The 19,699-nt window shown below is 40.1% G+C and overlaps 1 protein-coding gene across 1 annotated transcript in view; it reads right to left on the bottom strand.

Moving 5' to 3' along the window:
• LOC132873813 (uncharacterized) overlaps nucleotides 1–17,110 on the bottom strand; it is a 63,503-nt gene extending 46,393 nt beyond the window's left edge. The window contains exons 1-7 of the mRNA XM_060909613.1: nucleotides 17,030–17,110; nucleotides 15,053–15,091; nucleotides 14,844–14,874; nucleotides 10,246–11,402; nucleotides 4,520–4,552; nucleotides 3,196–3,344; nucleotides 2,939–3,110 (exon numbers count right to left, since the gene is read on the bottom strand). Of these exons, the coding sequence (XP_060765596.1) occupies nucleotides 2,939–3,110; nucleotides 3,196–3,344; nucleotides 4,520–4,552; nucleotides 10,246–11,385 (1,494 nt within the window). The 5' untranslated portion in view covers nucleotides 11,386–11,402; nucleotides 14,844–14,874; nucleotides 15,053–15,091; nucleotides 17,030–17,110. The remainder of the gene's footprint in view (nucleotides 1–2,938; nucleotides 3,111–3,195; nucleotides 3,345–4,519; nucleotides 4,553–10,245; nucleotides 11,403–14,843; nucleotides 14,875–15,052; nucleotides 15,092–17,029) is intronic.
• Nucleotides 17,111–19,699: the final 2,589 nt, after the last annotated feature.

The raw sequence follows: 19,699 nt of genomic DNA, 5'->3' as shown, positions 1-19,699 counted from the left end.
GTTGTGTTGTCGGGTGTCAGAATCGTAGCAGTGATGGGGTTAAAATGTTCAAAATTCCAGCAGGATCTCACCCATTCAAAAAAAAAATAAAAATCGCCGACATCTATGGCTACAAGCCATCAAACGTGTAGACTGGGATGAAAGCACTATCAAAAATGCGCGGGTTTGCAGCGCCCACTTCATCACAGGTAAGATCAGGCTATTTATTAAATCTTTCTTTTTTATTCTTTCTAGTCTTCGTTTATTGATGTAGCAAAATACTTTGGTAACGTTTGTCTGATTAGCTGGTCATAGTTACACAATGTAATGAATATTGTTAGCATGTTAACTTAGCTTTGCATGCAGTTTTGTTTGTAGGAGAGCTCTCGCTTGACTCAAGCAGTCCAGATTTTGTGCCATCATTATTTGTGTATGCCGAAAATCACAATTTTAAAGCAAGGATGGAAAGGTAAAATTGTGTGCCCTCGCTCTAAATGCCAACTTACGTTGACTGCTCTAACCTAGCTCCCGCCCCGTTCAGTTTCATTTCTGCTCTCTGCCTCTCGCTTTTTACGCAGCTCTGATTTCTCTTAGCTGCACTCTTTACACTATCATTCCTTTCATACCATTACCTCCTGCAAATTGCTGTTTAGTGTTGGTATTTGCTGTTGTAGCTAAAGCCACATTGCCATCACATCACTGGCATAATTTGATTAAAACAAAATGAATATGAATGTCCCATTGTTAATCAAGTTGTACATGCCCGCACATAACATAATCATATGCGTCTAAAGACTTGTAGGCACGAAGTTTTTCGTGGGTGTACACTGAAGTCTTGTCAATAAGGTACGAGTATATATCTGGCCATTGTATACCAGGGAACTTACTAACATCGTCCGTCCACTCTTTTATTAAATGCGGATCCGGTAGGCGATGTCCACTTGTTAGAGTTAACTTATTTATGTAGCATTCTCGATCTTGTAATGACAATTGTTTGGCATAATCTGGCAGCTCATAATGCCGGGCTATGGGCAGCGCCATTGTTTCTGAGTCCAGGCTTCGCGTGCATCCTAGCAACGGTCGGTTTGTTTACAAACATGCGAAGGGGTCTATAAAATTGAGTTATAAGATTAGTTAAAATTATTATTATTAAAAAAGTAGTAATTATCATTAGTAGTAGTGATACAAACAATTATTCATGGATTATAGATAATAATTTGTTTTTAATAGTGAACATTGATATAACAATTGTACTGATAATAATAATAACATTAACAAGTATTACTAGTAGTATTATTGTTTATTATTAGTAGTAGTAGTACAGTTATTTTATATCAATGTTCGCTATTTAAAAAAATTATCTATAATCATGAGTATTTGTTTGTATTCTACCAATCACTACTTTTTAATAATTTGTAATAACTTAATTTTATAACATTTAATAATCCCTAGTACTTAATCACTAATTCATAAGTAGTAATGATTAATAATCAATAATAATTACGATTACTACTAATTATTATTAGTGGTTGTTAATATTATTCTTATTATTATATTAAAAACACTGTTGTAGACGATAAGTAATAAAACTAAACTTTTTGTACAAATTATTTATATTGTACTATATTTAGAATTATTGTATTTTTTGGAGTTCTTTGTAATTGAGTTTTGAAATACAGGTTGTTTATATATTTATATTAAACTTAGTACAATAAACAATGTTAATTATGTAAAAAAAAAAATGATGCTAATCATTATTATTAGTAGTATTTCCTATAAGCCCCATTTTCCACCTGACTCTTGTGCGCATGCGCGAACCCCCCTGCGTTTCACTCCGGAGCACTTGACCTCTAACACGCGCGCCTCGTGTCCGTGAAAAACCAGTTTCCCAGTCCGCCGTGTCCCCAGCGCTGCGTTATCGTCTTTAAACACATTTGTGCGATCCAGCGCTTTTTATCGCAAACGATTCTTCTCCTTATTTGGGGGGTATTGTCATCCCCTAACCACTTGTTAAACAGACATCTTCCCATAATTATCAACGCTTTCTAGCGCCCACGTAAGCTACCTGCGTACCTCTCACTCTTCACAACCACCGCACCGCACCACACTTCCTCCAGTAGGTCTAACGTTAGTTCTTGTTCTACGGAATGCACAGAACCAATGCTGCCCCCAAAAGGTACGCTGGTCACTTAAAATTACGGTAAAAAAAAAAACCCAAACCGGATGGAGACATTTCACTCGTTCGGTCCAATATTAAATTTAATACCTCCCTTTCGAAAATTCCACTCATTCCAAACAATTTAAGACGTTTTTAGGCCTTGAAAACCCAAAGTTGTATTTAAGACTTTTTAAGGACCCGCAGGAACCCTGAATAAATTGGTTTCACATTGCACTAGGTCTTCTTTGGTCATGTGCGTGCACGGGAGAGGTACATATAATTTCAATATTTTAATTATTAAAACAAATGCACAGGTGCAGCCTAGTGACTGCATTTCCCACATCAGTCATAAGATACGTTTGGTCGTCTGGGAAAACTTTCGGTGAAAATGTTGCCATTTTCTTCTGAAAACTGAAATGTTTTTCTTTTTCTTCACACAACTCAACCGGAGGTAACGATCAGATTTTAAGCATCTCGTTACTCCTCAAAAGCGAAACAGGAAATTCCTTTCTGATTGCGTCCGAGAATACTTCGCTTGAACACATGCATTACTAAAAAGGATTACTAAACACTCTGGAAGTTCCCCCAGTGACATTTACTGATGCATTTACAGTATTTCCATTTCCTGTTGATCATTTTACACGAACAAAAGCAATCCTAATATTATTTACTAGGCATAAACAGTCCTCGCTAATATGACACACGTGAACCTAATTAGTTTTCCTACCTGCAAAGATAAACTGAAATAATTAGATATTGCAGGACACAAGATGCAAAGAGATTTAGTACACAATAACAGACCTCCTGACTGGACAGGTGTCGAGGCAGGTTACGCATCATGCTATCCATCTCGTCAAATTTTTTCATTGTTGCGTGAACCTCGGCATGCAGCTCTTTATACTCAGAGTACTGGTCGTTAAAGACAGCTTTGTACTGGTCTCGCTCCTCGTCAGTTTGAATTACTGGGTATTTACTGCAAAGAAACAAAAACAACACGCAAATCAAAAAATTAAGCATGCACAGGCACATATTTAGAGTGAAATGTAAAGAGCACTCACGATAGGTAGTCAGGCACAATCACGGGTTTGGGAATGTATCCAGCTGGAATATGTGCTTTAAGCACTTTTGTCTTGGAAGGTGCAGGGGCTTCTGTCTGAACTGGTGCAGCAGAGGACTGGAGGACAGGCTCAGGGATCCTCGGTCCAGCCTACCAGCGGAGGAAAAAAAAAAAAATCTGCAAATCTGGGTGATCACCAGGTTAAAGTGCATATCACGGGTAAATTCAGGCGCAAGATCAATGTAATTCTCCTATTTTATATTAAACTTTGGTCAAATATCTGTCACATTTTGTGCAATTTTTTTTACCATGCGCAATACCAGAAAAATTCCGTTGAAATCAAGCCATTTGAGGCGAATTGGTCCGCCGCTGAAAAAACTTGGCATTTGGGTTTCCCGGGAAACATTGATTTTCGTGACGTAACGTGCGGGACGCCTCCTTCTGAATCCTACATCAGCGCTGGTTTGTTTATGAGAAAACGACCTGGTGGTTTTCTGCAAATTTCTTCAACGTTATCACATAATTATTAAAATGGTTAACAGATGTATCGTAGAAGGGTGTAGAAACATTACATTCTTCATCCAAAGGTGAAGTAACATTGCGCTCAGGTGACAATTCCATATCTCATCTCATCATCTCTAGCCGCTTTATCCTGTTCTACAGGGTCGCAGGCAAGCTGGAGCCTATCCCAGCTGACTACGGGCGAAAGGCGGGGTACACCCTGGACAAGTCGCCAGGTCATCACAGGGCTGACACATAGACACAGACAACCATTCACACTCACATTCACACCTACGGTCAATTTAGAGTCACCAGTTAACCTAACCTGCATGTCTTTGGACTGTGGGGGAAACCGGAGCACCCGGAGGAAACCCACGCGGACACGGGGAGAACATGCAAACTCCACACAGAAAGGCCCTCGCCGGCCACGGGGCTCAAACCCGGACCTTCTTATTGTGAGGCGACAGCGCTAACCACTACACCACCGTGCCGCCCACAATTCCATATTTCAATGCAAAATCGCTAGCTGCTAAACTTGGTCTACACAGGCTGTGCACTGAAACCGTACAAGCTCTCGCAGCCTGCTGGCGCTTCCGCAGGTGACGTCACGAATCTGGCTCCAGACTCCCTTGGGATTTTTCCAGACGCGTTTTATTTTATTTTTTTCTGCTGTAGACAGATGGCCTTGTGCAAATTTACCCTTCTGGATGAGTGTGTAAAGGGACATTCTTTCATATATTAAAAAAAAAACACTAATTTTGTCCAGGATATGCACTTTAAGAAGAGCCTTTAAAAAACAGAAAAGAAAGCAAAGCATTAGTTACCGTAGAGTGAGCCACAAGTAACTCTGGCTGCATCTAAAAAAAGAAAATTAAAACACATTAGGGAAAACGTCCGCATTTACCCAAAACGTCATTAGAATGCAATGAGATGTTTACCAAAGTGTCGAAGTTTTTTGATCCATCTTGGTGGAATTCAATATTTTAATGATCCAAACGATCCCTCACTGCAATATTGTGCTGTTTGTTCATTTAACTCGAACTATTTTCAGCAGACAGCGCAACCTGCACCAATATCTCCTTTAAATCCTCAGACACCCAGTGAAACCTGTGCATTTCTGGCTGTTCATTTACAAATTGATGCAGGGCTTCGCTGAGAGTGCATGGGAGTGTGCACGAGTGCATTTTGCACAGGAAAAAGAAAAATAAAATAAATAAAAAAATAAATAAAACACCCATCAACATTTAATGGACAGTCCACTATTTGTTTGTGACTTTTAGTCATAATGGCGTTACATAAATGAAAGCAGCTGAACAAACGTATGAAACTTAATAACAAATCATGACAAGTGTATTTTGCCCTCATGCACAGCGAGTGTGGTTACATAGATAAATATTTATCCGAATGTTACAGAATATTCCATTTCAGGGCTTAAAGCTAGACTGCCTTTCAGATTTTTCAAGTTTAGGTCATAAAAAGAATTTCCCCGACACCCAATTATTTTTGTTTAGTGGACCAAAAGCTACCGAATTCGAATCACAGACTTCCGATTCTATTCTTAATAGAACAATTAATGAATTTATGGCCATGTGGCCCTTAATTCTCCGCTATTTTTTCCTGCTTCACCATGACGCAATACAAGATACTATATCATGCATCATGTGGTGGGCTTTCCGCGTTCGCACAAGGCACTGATTTTGAAACCGGAGAGAACAATGGAGGATGCTAAGAAAACTGCAAAGACTGATTATAGGAACGTCTTTTCTTCTCGCTTTCTGTTATGTTGCGAAGGAAAGGAAACGCAGGACCAAGCTAATAAATATCGGCGGGCACCTCGGTGTGATCAGCTGTTCGTTTAGTGACAGAATGATGGAACTGTCAGTGCACGGTCAAAGTAAACCTGTAGATGGCAGCAGGGCTTTGAACCAGAATTTTTTTCCTATTGGTTCGTTCCGAACAGAAACGGAATTTTAACGTTTCCGGTTTTGGGTTCCACCATTAAATAGACGTTCCCGAACCGGTTAGAACAAAAAAATTTCGTTCCCGGAACGGTTAATTACGTTCCCTGTCAGCTGTTTAACAAATGGCTATAAAATTATGTCTCTGTCTCATCCAGCTTAAGCCAAATGTAGGCTAATTCTATTACAACCTTCATTAAATAAGACAAGAAATAATTCAAAACAATTATTATTTCAAATGTTGACGATTTGGATTCTCAGTATGTCTTCCCATCTACACAAACAGAAAAAGTGCCAAAAATGAAAGATAATTCGTTTAGTGTGTTACCAAAGGCTAGTCAGGCCCTATAGAGGGCTACCGCATGACGTCACCGCGCCGCGAGATTTTGTTAGGTGCCATATTGGAAGACCAAGTACACATCTATGCAAGTACATACATACATAAAACAAACTACACCTGAAATGTAGCCAGGGCCGGTTCTGCCCTAATCTGGACCCGGGTGCAACATCGCGCAACCCCCCCCCAAAAAAAACAGTCTAAATTAGGACAACCATCACATAACTATAACTATAAACATTTTAGATCAACTATTTTAACTAAATGGGCTATAATAAATAAGCCTGCAGGCAGCCACGGCGGGCTGCCTCAGAAAAGTAACCATTCAATGACACAACTGAAAGCCTGCAGCCACGGCGGGCTGCCTTAAAAAGTTAGTAACCATTTGTCCTACCTTAAAACTCGTTTTGCATTTTCTGCCTCCTTTTTTGTATTTTCGACCCTCCGTTTATTTTCTTTCCTTTTTTGAAAACCCGATTTGTGTCCAGACATTTTGTTCTGCTACCAACGAACTAACTCGTCAGGTCTCATCTCTCGAGCCCGCGATGATTCCCGTGGGAAGGGCAACAACTGATACATTTTTACAAACAGCCAATAGGGAGGTTGCAACGTTCAGGCTCTTCTTTGCTCAGACACTCAGTAATGCACTTACTCACTAGTAGTCCACCTTCCCGCTCTCTCCATTCAATCAGCGGACGTCACACAGGAAGTGAACCCCAGCGGGTCATAGAAACTTGCGCAGGAGAAGAATGACTTTTATTTGTAGGCTACAGAAACTTTGAGGAACGAAATAAAAACCGGTATTAACCGGTTACCATTATTTTTAATAAGCGTTTCTGTTCCGGAACATAAAAAATAATAAAGTTTCTGGTTTCGTTTCTGTTCCATGTGAAATAGAAAAAGTTCCCGGTTTTCGTTTTCGTTCCTTGAACCGGTTCAAAGCCCTGGATGGCAGTAATGCAACACTGGATGCCAGCTGCCGTAAAATGCGAAAGATGAAGGAAAAGATGATGACGAAGATAAGCGTGTGCATGTGCACACGGACTTCCTCGGTCTGCTTGACTATGCAAAGCGAGTGATTTCATGCATATTATTTGCTCAGGAATCCCCTCAAATTAAATAACTTCCCAGTCAAGGCCTGGGTTTTTTGGGGGGGGTTTTAGATATTACAGAAATAAACATATATATCACAATGACCACATTTCAGAGGGAACTACACTTCACCGATTTTATGAAATCGAAAGGCCGTCTAGTTTTAATTAGCCAGGTTTAATTTGACTAGTGTACTGTACGACACAGCTTTTGTTTCAGTATATGCTGCTGAGGGATCTGAACGCATTTACGTTTCAGTTACTATGATGTTTATTATGTTGAATGTTTTAAATCAACTGAAAATGGAATTCTACTCAGTCAGTGCTTATTTTTGCTGCATTGTATCGCGACACCATCGTATCCTAGTGAATTTGAAATTTGCACATGTTCACACCCATAATAGACAGCTGCAGGATTTTTTTTCCTCTGCAAATCAGGTATGTGGGTGGGAAAAGTCTTAGCAGTCTTTATGCATGTCTTTATAAAGGAGGCCTCGTGTACATTATTATGGCCTAAAGTTTGTGGACACCTGACCATTACACAAAACAGGTGCTTTTTGAACATTTTACTGCAGATTTAATCCCCCTTTGTTGTTACAGTAACCTCCTCCAGCCTTCTCGGAAGGCTTTCCACGAGATTCTGGGGCATGGCTAAGGGAATTTGCTCATTTCAGCCATAAGAGCATTTGTGAGGTTGGGCACTGATGTTGAGCAAGGAGGTGCACAGTCATGTTCCAATTCATCCCAAAGGTGTTGAATAGGGTTGACGTCAAGACTCAATTACCCCTTTTCCACCAAATCAGTTCCAGGGCTGGTTCGGGGCCAGTGCTGGTTCACAACTCGTTCAACTTGCGGGCCAGCTGAGAACCAGTTTGCTTTTCCATAGCTCGCGGTGCTAAAAGAAGCCACGTCATTACGTCGCTGTATACGTCAGTTACGTCGCTACGTTTGCTTAAACCTTGGCGCGAATATCGAAGCAAAAACAAGGCGGAAGAAGCAGCAGCAACAACAACAACAACAATAATAATAATAATAATAATAATAATAATAATAAATGACTTCGCGTTTGTACAGCTGCTGCTTCTCAGCGCTTAAAAATGGCGATCTTTCGCGGTCTTGTTATTGTTGTTGGTCTTAACAACCCCGCCCCCCCCCCCGCTGACGTAAGTGGTTCTTTCCTCTGGCCCAGCAGAGAGTTGGTGCTAGCCTGGAACCGGTTTTTCTGGCCCCAGAGCCAGTTCTTTGTCAGTGGAAACAGAAAACCCGGTTCCAAACTAAGCACTGGCCCCGAACCAGCCCTGGAACTGCTTTGGTGGAAAAGGGGCAAATGCAAGCCACTAGAGTTCTTCCACACGAACCTCAGCAAACACTGTCTCAGAGGAGTTTGTGCACTCCGTCATACTGGAACAGGTTTGGGCCTCTTAGTTCCAGTGAAGAGAAACTAAGGCTACAGCGTACAAAATATATCCTACACAATTTTGTGCTTCCAACTTTATGGCAACAGTTTGGGGAAGACCTACATACGGGTGTGATGGTCAGGGGTCCACAAACATTTGACCGAATAGTATAGTCCAGAGAGATGCAATAAAAAAAAATACAGTGGGGCAAAAAAGTATTTAGTCAGCCACCAATTGTGCAAGTTCTCCCACTTAAAAAGAGGAGAGAGGCCTGTAATTTTCATCATAGGTATACTTAAACTATGAGAGACAGAATGGGGGGAAAGAATCCAGGAAATCACATTGCAGGATTTTTAATGAATTAATTGGTAAATTCCTCGGTAAAATAAGTATTTGGTCACCTACAAACAAGCAAGATTTCTGGCTCTCACAGGCCTGTAACTTCTTCTTTAAGAGGCTCCTCTGTCCTCCACTCGTTACCTGGATTAATGGCACCTGTTTGAACTCGTTATCAGTATAAAAGACACCTGTCCACAACCTCAAACAGTCACACTCCAAACTCCACTATGGCCAAGACCAAAGAGCTGTCAAAGGACACCAGAAACAAACTTGTAGACCTGCACCAGGCTGGGAAGACTGAATCTGCAATAGGTAAGCAGCTTGGTGTGAAGAAATCAACTGTGGGAGCAATTATTAGAAAATGGAAGACATACAAGACCACTGATAATCTCCCTCGATCTGGGGCTCCATGCAAGATCTCACCCCGTGGGGTCAAAATGATCACAAGAACGGTGAGCAAAAATCCCAGAACCATACGGGGGGGACCTAGTGAATGACCTGCAGAGAGCTGGGACCAAAGCAACAAAGGCTACCATCAGTAACACACTACGCCGCCAGGGACTCAAATCCTGCAGTGCCAGACGTGTCCCCCTGCTTAAGCCAGTACATGTCCAGGCCCGTCTGAAGTTTGCTGGAGAGCATTTGGATGATCCAAAAGAGGATTGCGAGAATGTCATATGGTCAGATGAAACCAAAATAGAACTTTTTGGTAAAAACTTGTCGTGTTTGGAGGAGAAAGAATGCTGAGTTGCATCCAAAGAACACCATACCTACTGTGAAGCATGGGGGTGGAAACATCATGCTTTGGGGCTGTTTTTTCTGCAAAGGGACCAGGACGACTGATCCATGTAAAGGAAAGAATGAATGGGGCCATGTATCGTGAGATTTTGAGTGAAAACCTCCTTCCATCAGCAAGGGCATTGAAGATGAAACGTGGCTGGGTCTTTCAGCATGACAATGATCCCAAACACACCGCCCGGGCAACGGAGGAGTGACTTCGTAAGAAGCATTTCAAGGTCCTGGAGTGGCCTAGCCAGTCTCCAGATCTCAACCCCATAGAAAATCTTTGGAGGGAGTTGAAAGTCCGTGTTGCCCAGCGACAGCCCCAAAACATCACTGCTCTAGAGGAGATCTGCATGGAGGAATGGGCCAAAATACCAGCAACAGTGTGTGAAAACCTTGTGAAGACTTACAGAAAACGTTTGACCTCTGTCATTGCCAACAAAGGGTATATAACAAAATCAGAAATCAGACAATGTGATTTTCTGGATTTTTTTTCTCATTCTGTCTCTCATAGTTGAAGTGTACCTATGATGAAAATTACAGGCCTCTCTCATCTTTTTAAGTGGGAGAACTTGCACAATTGGTGACTGACTAAATACTTTTTTGCCCCACTGTAAATAAATAAAAATCAGCCAACAGTCTCACCTCGTGGCCGTACTTCTCTCTGTAGCGCCGTGCAGCTTCATGTCTCCAGAGTTTCAGGCACACGATAGCTCCTATCAGATACACCAGCATGCCCACGAAGAGAAAAATGATAGCTGCTGTTTGCCCAGCTTCAGTGCGACAGAAAGCTGCATTAATGCCATTGTTGAAAATGGGGTAATAGCACAGTCCGGCTCGTGTTGTGTCCCTTACATACACAATACCAGCAGCCATGTAAAGTATAGCAAGAGCCAGGTTGATTGCAAATTCTGTAAGAGGCCACCAGTTGGAGTCTAAAAGGATAGTACGGTAGTACATGGACATGCCCAACACAAGTATGATCACAGTCACTATCCATGCCAGACCTGCCACAACAAGAATAAAAGGTGTTTTGGGCCCCGTGTAATAAGTGTCCCCATACATGCCATACACACCACCATATCCACCGTACATTTGGGGCTGTGAGTAACCAAACATATTATACCACTCGTTGTCTTTGTGAATGTATGCACAGACGCAAGCGAAAACGGCTGCCCCTAAAAGCAACTCAATGCAACCAAGAATCCTTAGCAGCCCTGGCCAGGACTTCATGTAGGCATAACGCTGGTGGTATTCCTCAACTCTTTCGCTGTAGCTCAGAGTCGTGTGTGCAGTGCGACCATCCATCGACTCTGGATGAAGCATAGCTTCACGCTCAATGCGGGAATGGTAGCTGCCTCCAGAGCCCCCAAACTTATCATGATATGACTCTGAGACTGAGGGCGAATGAGGAGGAGAGCACCTAATGCCCTTTGTGGTGGTGTTCAAAGTACTGGATACAGGCACCGAGCTATTGCTGCTTTTGTTGCTCCCACGAAAGAAGTTCTTCCACGAGTCAGGAATAAAGCGGTGGACAGGCTTGAGGTCAACTGATGGATTCTCGCAGTTTTCGCTGTCACTAGGGTTAAACTCTGGTCCAATCGGTGGTTCGTCAGGGAGAGGAGGAGGCGGCAGAGGGTCCAAGCTCAGAGCCAAATCCGATTTCTGATGTTGCAAACTAGAGAGGCCGTTACTCCTCTGTAACAAGCCTGGAGGGACATCCTTATCACGAGACGCATTTTGAGCATGCCCAAAGAGGCCAGAAGAACCACCACTAGAGGACATCGGAAACACAGTCTGACCTACACAGACATTAAAAAAAAGCTAAGTGAACAAAAAAAATGATACAAAAGGCCTGAGTAATATTACATGAAAAATATAAACTACAAAAGAAAGATGCTGAAGTTTACAGTTAAAAGGTTTCTTAATTCATTTTACTGCCATGTTCCTCTACCCAGTTTGAGTTTTACACTGACATCACGTATAAATCCCATGTACAAATGCAAATGAGGAAAATACCACCCGTTTTACTCCAGCTACAGAGATTTAAAGGAGAACTGAAGTCATGTTTAAACTTGCTTTATTTCTTAATTAACGTGTTCTTCAATTACGTTTTTGGTTTTAATAACTTTATATCGTGACTCGTATTGGTAACTAATTGCAATTAAATATTATACTTATCGGCCTATTCGGTTTTTAGCCATGTTGAATTTAGTTCTTTTGGTCCATGGCAGGCGTCGCTTATCCGCGCGATCTTCACGAGACTTCGAAACATGAAGTGTCAGCGAGGTGTCAGTGCCGCCATTTTGAAAACTGTTTTCCAAACGAAGTATTGCACAAAAACGAGTTTAAATGACGATTACTGCCTACTTTTTTTCAAACTTTCCTGACTGCTATCAGAACAAACAAAACTTCCGGCTTGATTACGTCAGCATTCGAAAGAGGGCGCGCGCGTCTTTTGACAACGTTGGCAGATGTCGGTTGCTTTGATTTCTGCTGTACGTTTTACTTCCGTCCTACGATGTCTCGCACAGGTCTCAACGAATCTCGTTTACAGCCATTGCTTTGACATATGGACTGATATATTACAGTAGCCTGGCAAGCCAGACTAAATGTGAATATTTAGTCTGGCCTCGATCCGTAGACATTTCCGAAGGGGGTGGGAGGAACAAACCGCTGTCTTTCAAACTGTCTGTGTGCGTATAGGCCAACACTCTGACCAATCAGCGCAACAGTGACTGTGACGTAGTCAGAGCGACAGAAAGCAGTGGTGGAGGGCTTGAAATAAATAATTTTTCAAAATGCGTATTAATTAATAAACAGGTTCTAGATATTAAGAAGTTTGGAGATAATGACCACAAGTTTGGAGTCTGTACCACATACACTCATTTTTTTTCCAAGTGTTTTTCAAGGGTTTGCTTAAACTGTTTTTGAGAGTTTTTATTTAGTGGTGTTTGGTGAAATAATTTCCCTTAAATTTAAAATAACGGGAAAATAAGAAACAATCAAAAAGTAATGTTTCAAAGCTGTTTATTAATTCTTCGTACTGCACAAACTAGCCCCATCCTTTTGGCTACGAGCGGAGCCAGCTGGTAGATCAGACTTTTGCCATAGCCGGTCGGCAAAACAGTGAAAACGTCCTTCTTGAAAAGGAATGAGCGGAGAGCCTCTTCCTGCTCATGTTTCAACGAAAACTCCAAGTCTAATTCTTCTAAAACTGATTCCAAAGCGGAGTCAAACGCGCGCTGTTCACTAGCCGTAGCCATCTTTCCTGTTGCGCTTTCTCCAGCGTCGCACAGCTTTGTCGTCACTCCTGCAAAAGCCCGCCCAAAGAATCCAAACAAAAACCTTGCGTTGTGATTGGCGGGCACGATTTGATGCCCGGGGTGTTTTTGTTCATATGGTGCGAGGCTAGACCCATTCGCTAGGCAAAAATATTTTTGGCCACTAGGCGGGCGGGTCTAGTTTACTAGGCTAATATTACAGAGCATATTTCATACACTCATAACTTGCTATAGCAGCGACAAAATAGCTATCAAAAATGCATTCCTATATTTAATAAAATGAGAAATAGAATTTTGATTAAAAAAAAAAATACATGCCTTCAGTTCTCCTTTAAGCGGTTTAATTTTTGCTCACTCAGCCTCATTTCCCAACTGCATTTCTGGCATTTTGTATTCACATTTTCACCACAGTATGTACCACACATGCTCATGTTGAGCAGTTCGATCACATTTTTTAAACCCACAAGAGAAAACAAAAATGAACAAGGAGGCTGGACTGTATCAAGAAAACTGCCATCTTCATCAGTCACACCAAATTGATACGCTTAGTAACGTAAAAAGAAGGCCTTTGGTTAATTAGCTTGTAAACATCACACTGACAGGTTTTAAAGAAAGGTAAGCATGCAACACTGGCCTTTTTTTTTCCCCCCATTTCAGATTGTCAACATGCCACATTGTTACTATTAATTCCCGGATAAGTAATATGCTCTTATTTGAAGAGGTGTAATAAAAATCTATTTTAAAGCATGTTTTACACATCCCCAGACAAGAAGCTGCAGCGTTCTCCGAATTCAAAGTCCACAAAGTGGTAGACAATGGTTTATTAATCAAAGAAAGCAGCCCAGGATACCAGGGGGAAAAAAAAAAGAAAAGACAGGTTACAGAGTGGCGGTGAAGTCTAATACGGCCTTCAGAAGCGCCTCAAACTGTGACCATGTTGATGGAACGTTGGAAAAACTCTTTAGAAGGTAGTTCCTCTATTGACTAACATGGACTTCATGTTTCCTTGGTTTTATAATCACTTGGTTCATTTGCAAGTAAAACACATATGCAGTTCCGAAAAGTCAGATCGCTGCAGGATAAGATAACCTAGTCAGGGAAATAAAACACTAAATGAAATACATCCTACATATATAAATGTCCAGAGAAATGTAATCAGTATTAGCGAATGAGATCTCAGGACCAGCAGTAAGACAATACCGGAGAGCAAGCTGTTCATGTGGACGGATCGTCAAGCTGTGTAACATGAACACGGCTCTGATACTACTGTAACCAAACCCTGTGGTTCACTTGCAGAGAAAAAAAACGGCAGTGAGCCGGAGCACGGCTTGAATGTAGAAGAAAAGGGAATTCTTCCCGTGCACCAAAGTAGAGAAGAAGTGCATTCAAGTTATTCTGGATTTAATATTCTAAAGTATTTACTTAGCTGTGACAGTTGTAAGAGTTTATTGATTTTTTATAATGCACTTATTCTGGTCCAATTTGCCTGTTGTAATACAACAAACAGAATATAATATACATCATCTCATTATCTCTAGCCGCTTTATCCTGTTCTACAGGGTCGCAGGCAAGCTGGAGCCTATCCCAGCTGACTACGGGCGAAAGGCGGGGTACACCCTGGACAAGTCGCCAGGTCATCACAGGGCTGACACATAGACACAGACAACCATTCACACTCACATTCACACCTACGGTCAATTTAGAGTCACCAGTTAACCTAACCTGCATGTCTTTGGACTGTGGGGGAAACCGGAGCACCCGGAGGAAACCCACGTGGACACGGGGAGAACATGCAAACTCCACACAGAAAGGCCCTCGCCGGCCACGGGGCTCGAACCTGGAACCTTCTTGCTGTGAGGCGACAGCGCTAACCACTACACCACCGTGCTGCCCTGTATAAAAATAAAAAGAATACCTCTTAACCTCTCTCACACACACTTATTTCTGGACAAACCTTACCTTGCCATTAATTAATTAAAAACACAGAGACCTGTAGGGACAAAAACAAAACAGTTATAAATGTATTGATCTATCTTTTAAACTTCCTGCCAGCAAATAAACAAAAATGCATGCTCAAGATAGAATAAAGATAGAATTCATTACAAATAAAATCCTAATGACAGATCAGATGGCATGTATAATGAGGGAAGGTAAGACAGCATGCCTACATTTTATCCCTGGGGTCAGTATGAAAGGTCCATTTGCTCCTGGAATTTAGAAACACAGGCCACACTGTTAATGATATACAACGCCGATTCCAAAAAAGTTGGGACAAAGTACAAATTGTAAATAAAAATGGAATGCAATCATTTACAAATCTCAAAAACTGATATTGTATTCACAATAGAACATGGACGACATATCAAAATGTCGAAAGTGAGACATTTTGAACTTTCATGACAGCAACACATCTCAAAAAAGTTGGGACAGGGGCAATAAGAGGCTGGAAAAGTTAAAAGGTACAAAAAAGGAACAGCTGGAGGACCAAATTGCAACTCATTAGGTCAATTGGCAATAGGTCATTAACATGACTGGGTATAAAAAGAGCAGCGGAGTGGAGTGGCAGCGGGTCTCGGAAGTAAAGATGGGAAGAGGATCACCAATCCCCCTAATTCTGCGCCGACAAATAGTGGAGCAATATCAGAAAGGAGTTCGACAGTGTAAAATTGCAAAGAGTTTGAACATATCATCATCTACAGTGCATAATATCATCAAAAGATTCAGAGAATCTGGAAGAATCTCTGTGCGTAAGGGTCAAGGCCGGAAAACCATACCGGGTGCCCGTGATCTTCGGGCCCTTAGACGGCACTGCATCACATACAGGCATGCTTCTGTATTGGAAATCACAAAATGGGCTCAGGAATATTTCCAGAGAACATTATCTGTGAACACAATTCATCTGTGCCATCCGCCGTTGCCAGCTAAAACTTTATGGTTCAAAGAAGAAGCCGCATCTAAACATGATCCAGAAGCGCAGACGTCTTCTCTGGGCCAAGGCTCATTTAAAATGGACTGTGGCAAAGTGGAAAACTGTTCTGTGGTCAGACGAATCAAAATTTGAAGTTCTTTATGGAAATCAGGGATGCTGTGTCATTCGGACTAAAGAGGAGAAGGACGACCCAAGTTGTTATCAGCGCTCAGTTCAGAAGCCTGCATCTCTGATGGTATGGGGTTGCATTAGTGCGTGTGGCATGGGCAGCTTACACATCTGGAAAGACACCATCAATGCTGAAAGGTATATCCAGGTTCTAGAGCAACATATGCTCCCATCCAGACGACGTCTCTTTCAGGGAAGACCTTGCATTTTCCAACATGACAATACCAAACCACATACTGCATCAATTACAGCATCATGGCTGCGTAGAAGAAGGGTCCGGGTACTGAACTGGCCAGCCTGCAGTCCAGATCTTTCACCCATAGAAAACATTTGGCGCATCATAAAACGGAAGATACGACAAAAAAGACCTAAGACAGTTGAGCAACTAGAATCCTACATTAGACAAGAATGGGTTAACATTCCTATCCCTAAACTTGAGCAACTTGTCTCCTCAGTCCCCAGACGTTTACAGACTGTTGTAAAGAGAAAAGGGGATGTCTCACAGTGGGAAACATGGCCTTGTCCCAACTTTTTTGAGGTGTGTTGTTGTCATGAAATTTAAAATCACCTAATTTTTCTCTTTAAATGATACATTTTCTCAGTTTAAACATTTGATATGTCATCTATGTTCTATTCTGAATAAAATATGGAATTTTGAAACTTCCACATCATTGCATTCCGTTTTTATTTACAGTTTGTACTTTGTCCCAACTTTTTTGGAATCGGGGTTGTAAAAAGCAAAGGCGAGCACACAGAATCATAACTAAATAATTAATGCCAATATAAATGGCAATATAAATGCCAATATAAATGCCAGTATAAGCCCATGTCCCTGTATGAATAAATGAATAAATAAGCCCAGACCCGTTAGCACACACAGAGTGATCATGCAGCGCGCGCCATCATAGACAGGTTAGCAGGTAGCAGTGTCGGCTAAAAGCGACCCTTTTCCTTTCTCTCACTTTAAAACAGACAGCAGAGCCACAGAAAGTGTGGCTTAAATTCGCACCGTTAAGCACAATAAGAAACGAAACGTAAACTCTCCTACCTCGCTGCTCTCCAGCCAAATTTCCGCACTCTTCACCACCTCGCCAAAAACATTTTCCCTCAGCCCAAGAGTTTGGAAACTAATACCACGTGACCAGCCAATCCCTGGCGTGACGTCACATAGTGAAACCTGACGCTCCATCAAAAGCAGGAAAAAGCGGCGAGGTTATAAATCCTTACAGCGTGGAATAGTGTTGAAGCATACTGTTCTAGTAAAGTAGAGCGCTATTTAACCCACAGGTAATGATCATGAGGCTTGTGACTGACTACACGAGTCTGTTTCAGGTGTCTGGAGAAGTCATGAGGTTTTGAAAGCTTTAGACAGGTTACATGTGATTTATACAGGGTGCATTTGCTTTATACAGGTTACATGTGATTTATACACATTGCATGTGATTTATACAGGTTACATGTGATTTATACACATTACATGTGATTTATACAGGTTACATGTGCTTTATACAGGTTACATGTGATTTATACACATTACATGTGATTTATACAGGTTACATGTGATTTTATACACATTACATGTGATTTATACAGGGTACATATGATTTATATACATTACATGTGATTTATACAGGTTACATGTGATTTATACACATTACATGTGATTTATACAGGTTACATGTGATTTATACACATTACATGTGATTTATACAGGTTACATGTGATTTATACAGGGTACATACGATTTATATACATTACATGTGATTTATACAGGGTACATTTGCTTTATACAGGTTGCATATGATTTATACAGGTTCCATGTGATTTATACAGGTTCCATATGATTTATACACATTACATGTGATTTATACAGGTTGCATGTGATTTATACAGGGTACATTTGCTTTATACAGGTTATATATGATTTATACAGGTTACATGTGATTTATACAGGTTACATATGATTTATACACATTACATTTGCTTTATACAGGTTCCATATGATTTATACACATTACATGTGATTTATACACATTACATGTGATTTATACAGGGTACATTTGCTTTATACAGGTTACATGTGATTACAGGTTCCATATGATTTATACACATTACATGTGATTTATACAGGCTACATTTCCTTTATAGAGGTTACATGTAATTTATACAGGTAACATATGATTTATACACATTACATGTGATTTATACAGGGTGCATTTGCTTTATACAGGTTACATGTGATTTATACACATTGCATGTGATTTATACAGGTTACATGTGATTTATACACATTACATGTGATTTATACAGGTTACATGTGCTTTATACAGGTTACATGTGATTTATACACATTACATGTGATTTATACAGGTTACATGTGATTTTATACACATTACATGTGATTTATACAGGGTACATATGATTTATATACATTACATGTGATTTATACAGGTTACATGTGATTTATACACATTACATGTGATTTATACAGGTTATATGTGATTTTATACACATTACATGTGATTTATACAGGGTGCATTTGCTTTATGCAGGTTACATGTGATTTATACACATTACATGTGATTTATACAGGTTACATGTGATTTATACAGGGTACATATGATTTATATACATTACATGTGATTTATACAGGGTACATTTGCTTTATACAGGTTGCATATGATTTATACAGGTTCCATGTGATTTATACAGGTTCCATATGATTTATACACATTACATGTGATTTATACAGGTTGCATGTGATTTATACAGGGTACATTTGCTTTATACAGGTTATATATGATTTATACAGGTTACATGTGATTTATACAGGTTACATATGATTTATACACATTACATTTGCTTTATACAGGTTCCATATGATTTATACACATTACATGTGATTTATACACATTACATGTGATTTATACAGGGTACATTTGCTTTATACAGGTTACATGTGATTACAGGTTCCATATGATTTATACACATTACATGTGATTTATACAGGCTACATTTCCTTTATAGAGGTTACATGTAATTTATACAGGTAACATATGATTTATACACATTACATGTGATTTATACAGGGTACATTTGCTTGATAGAGGTTACATATGATTTATACTGATTACATGTGATTTATACAGGTTACATTTGCTTTATAGAGCTTACATCTGAATTATACAGGTTACATTTGATTTATACATTTTACATCTGATTTATACAGATTACATGTGATTAACATAGGCTACATGTGATTAACACAGGTTACAAGTGCTTTATAGAGGTTACATATGATTTATACAGATGACGTGATTTTATACAGGTTACATTCGCTTTATAGAGGTCACATGTGATTTATACATGTTAAATGTGATTTATACATGTTACATGTGATTTATACCAGTTACATTCGCTTGATAGAGGTCACATGTCATTTATACATGTTAAATGTGATTTATACATGTTACATGTGATTTATACCAGTTACATTTGCTTTATAGAGGTTACATGTGATTTATACATGTTAAATGTGATTTATACATGTTACATGTGATTTATACAGGTTACATTTGCTTTATAGTGGTTACATGTCATTTATATGTTACATATGATTTATACAGGTTACATGTCATTTATACAGGTTATATATGATTTATACAGATTACCTGTGATTAACACAGGTTACATGTTATTTATACAGGCTACATGTGAT

Source organism: Neoarius graeffei, chromosome 25 (assembly GCF_027579695.1).
Source record: "Neoarius graeffei isolate fNeoGra1 chromosome 25, fNeoGra1.pri, whole genome shotgun sequence".
Taxonomy (NCBI): Eukaryota; Metazoa; Chordata; class Actinopteri; order Siluriformes; family Ariidae; genus Neoarius; species Neoarius graeffei.
Note: the sequence above shows the minus strand (reverse complement) of the source record. Positions and strands in the feature narration are given on the sequence as shown.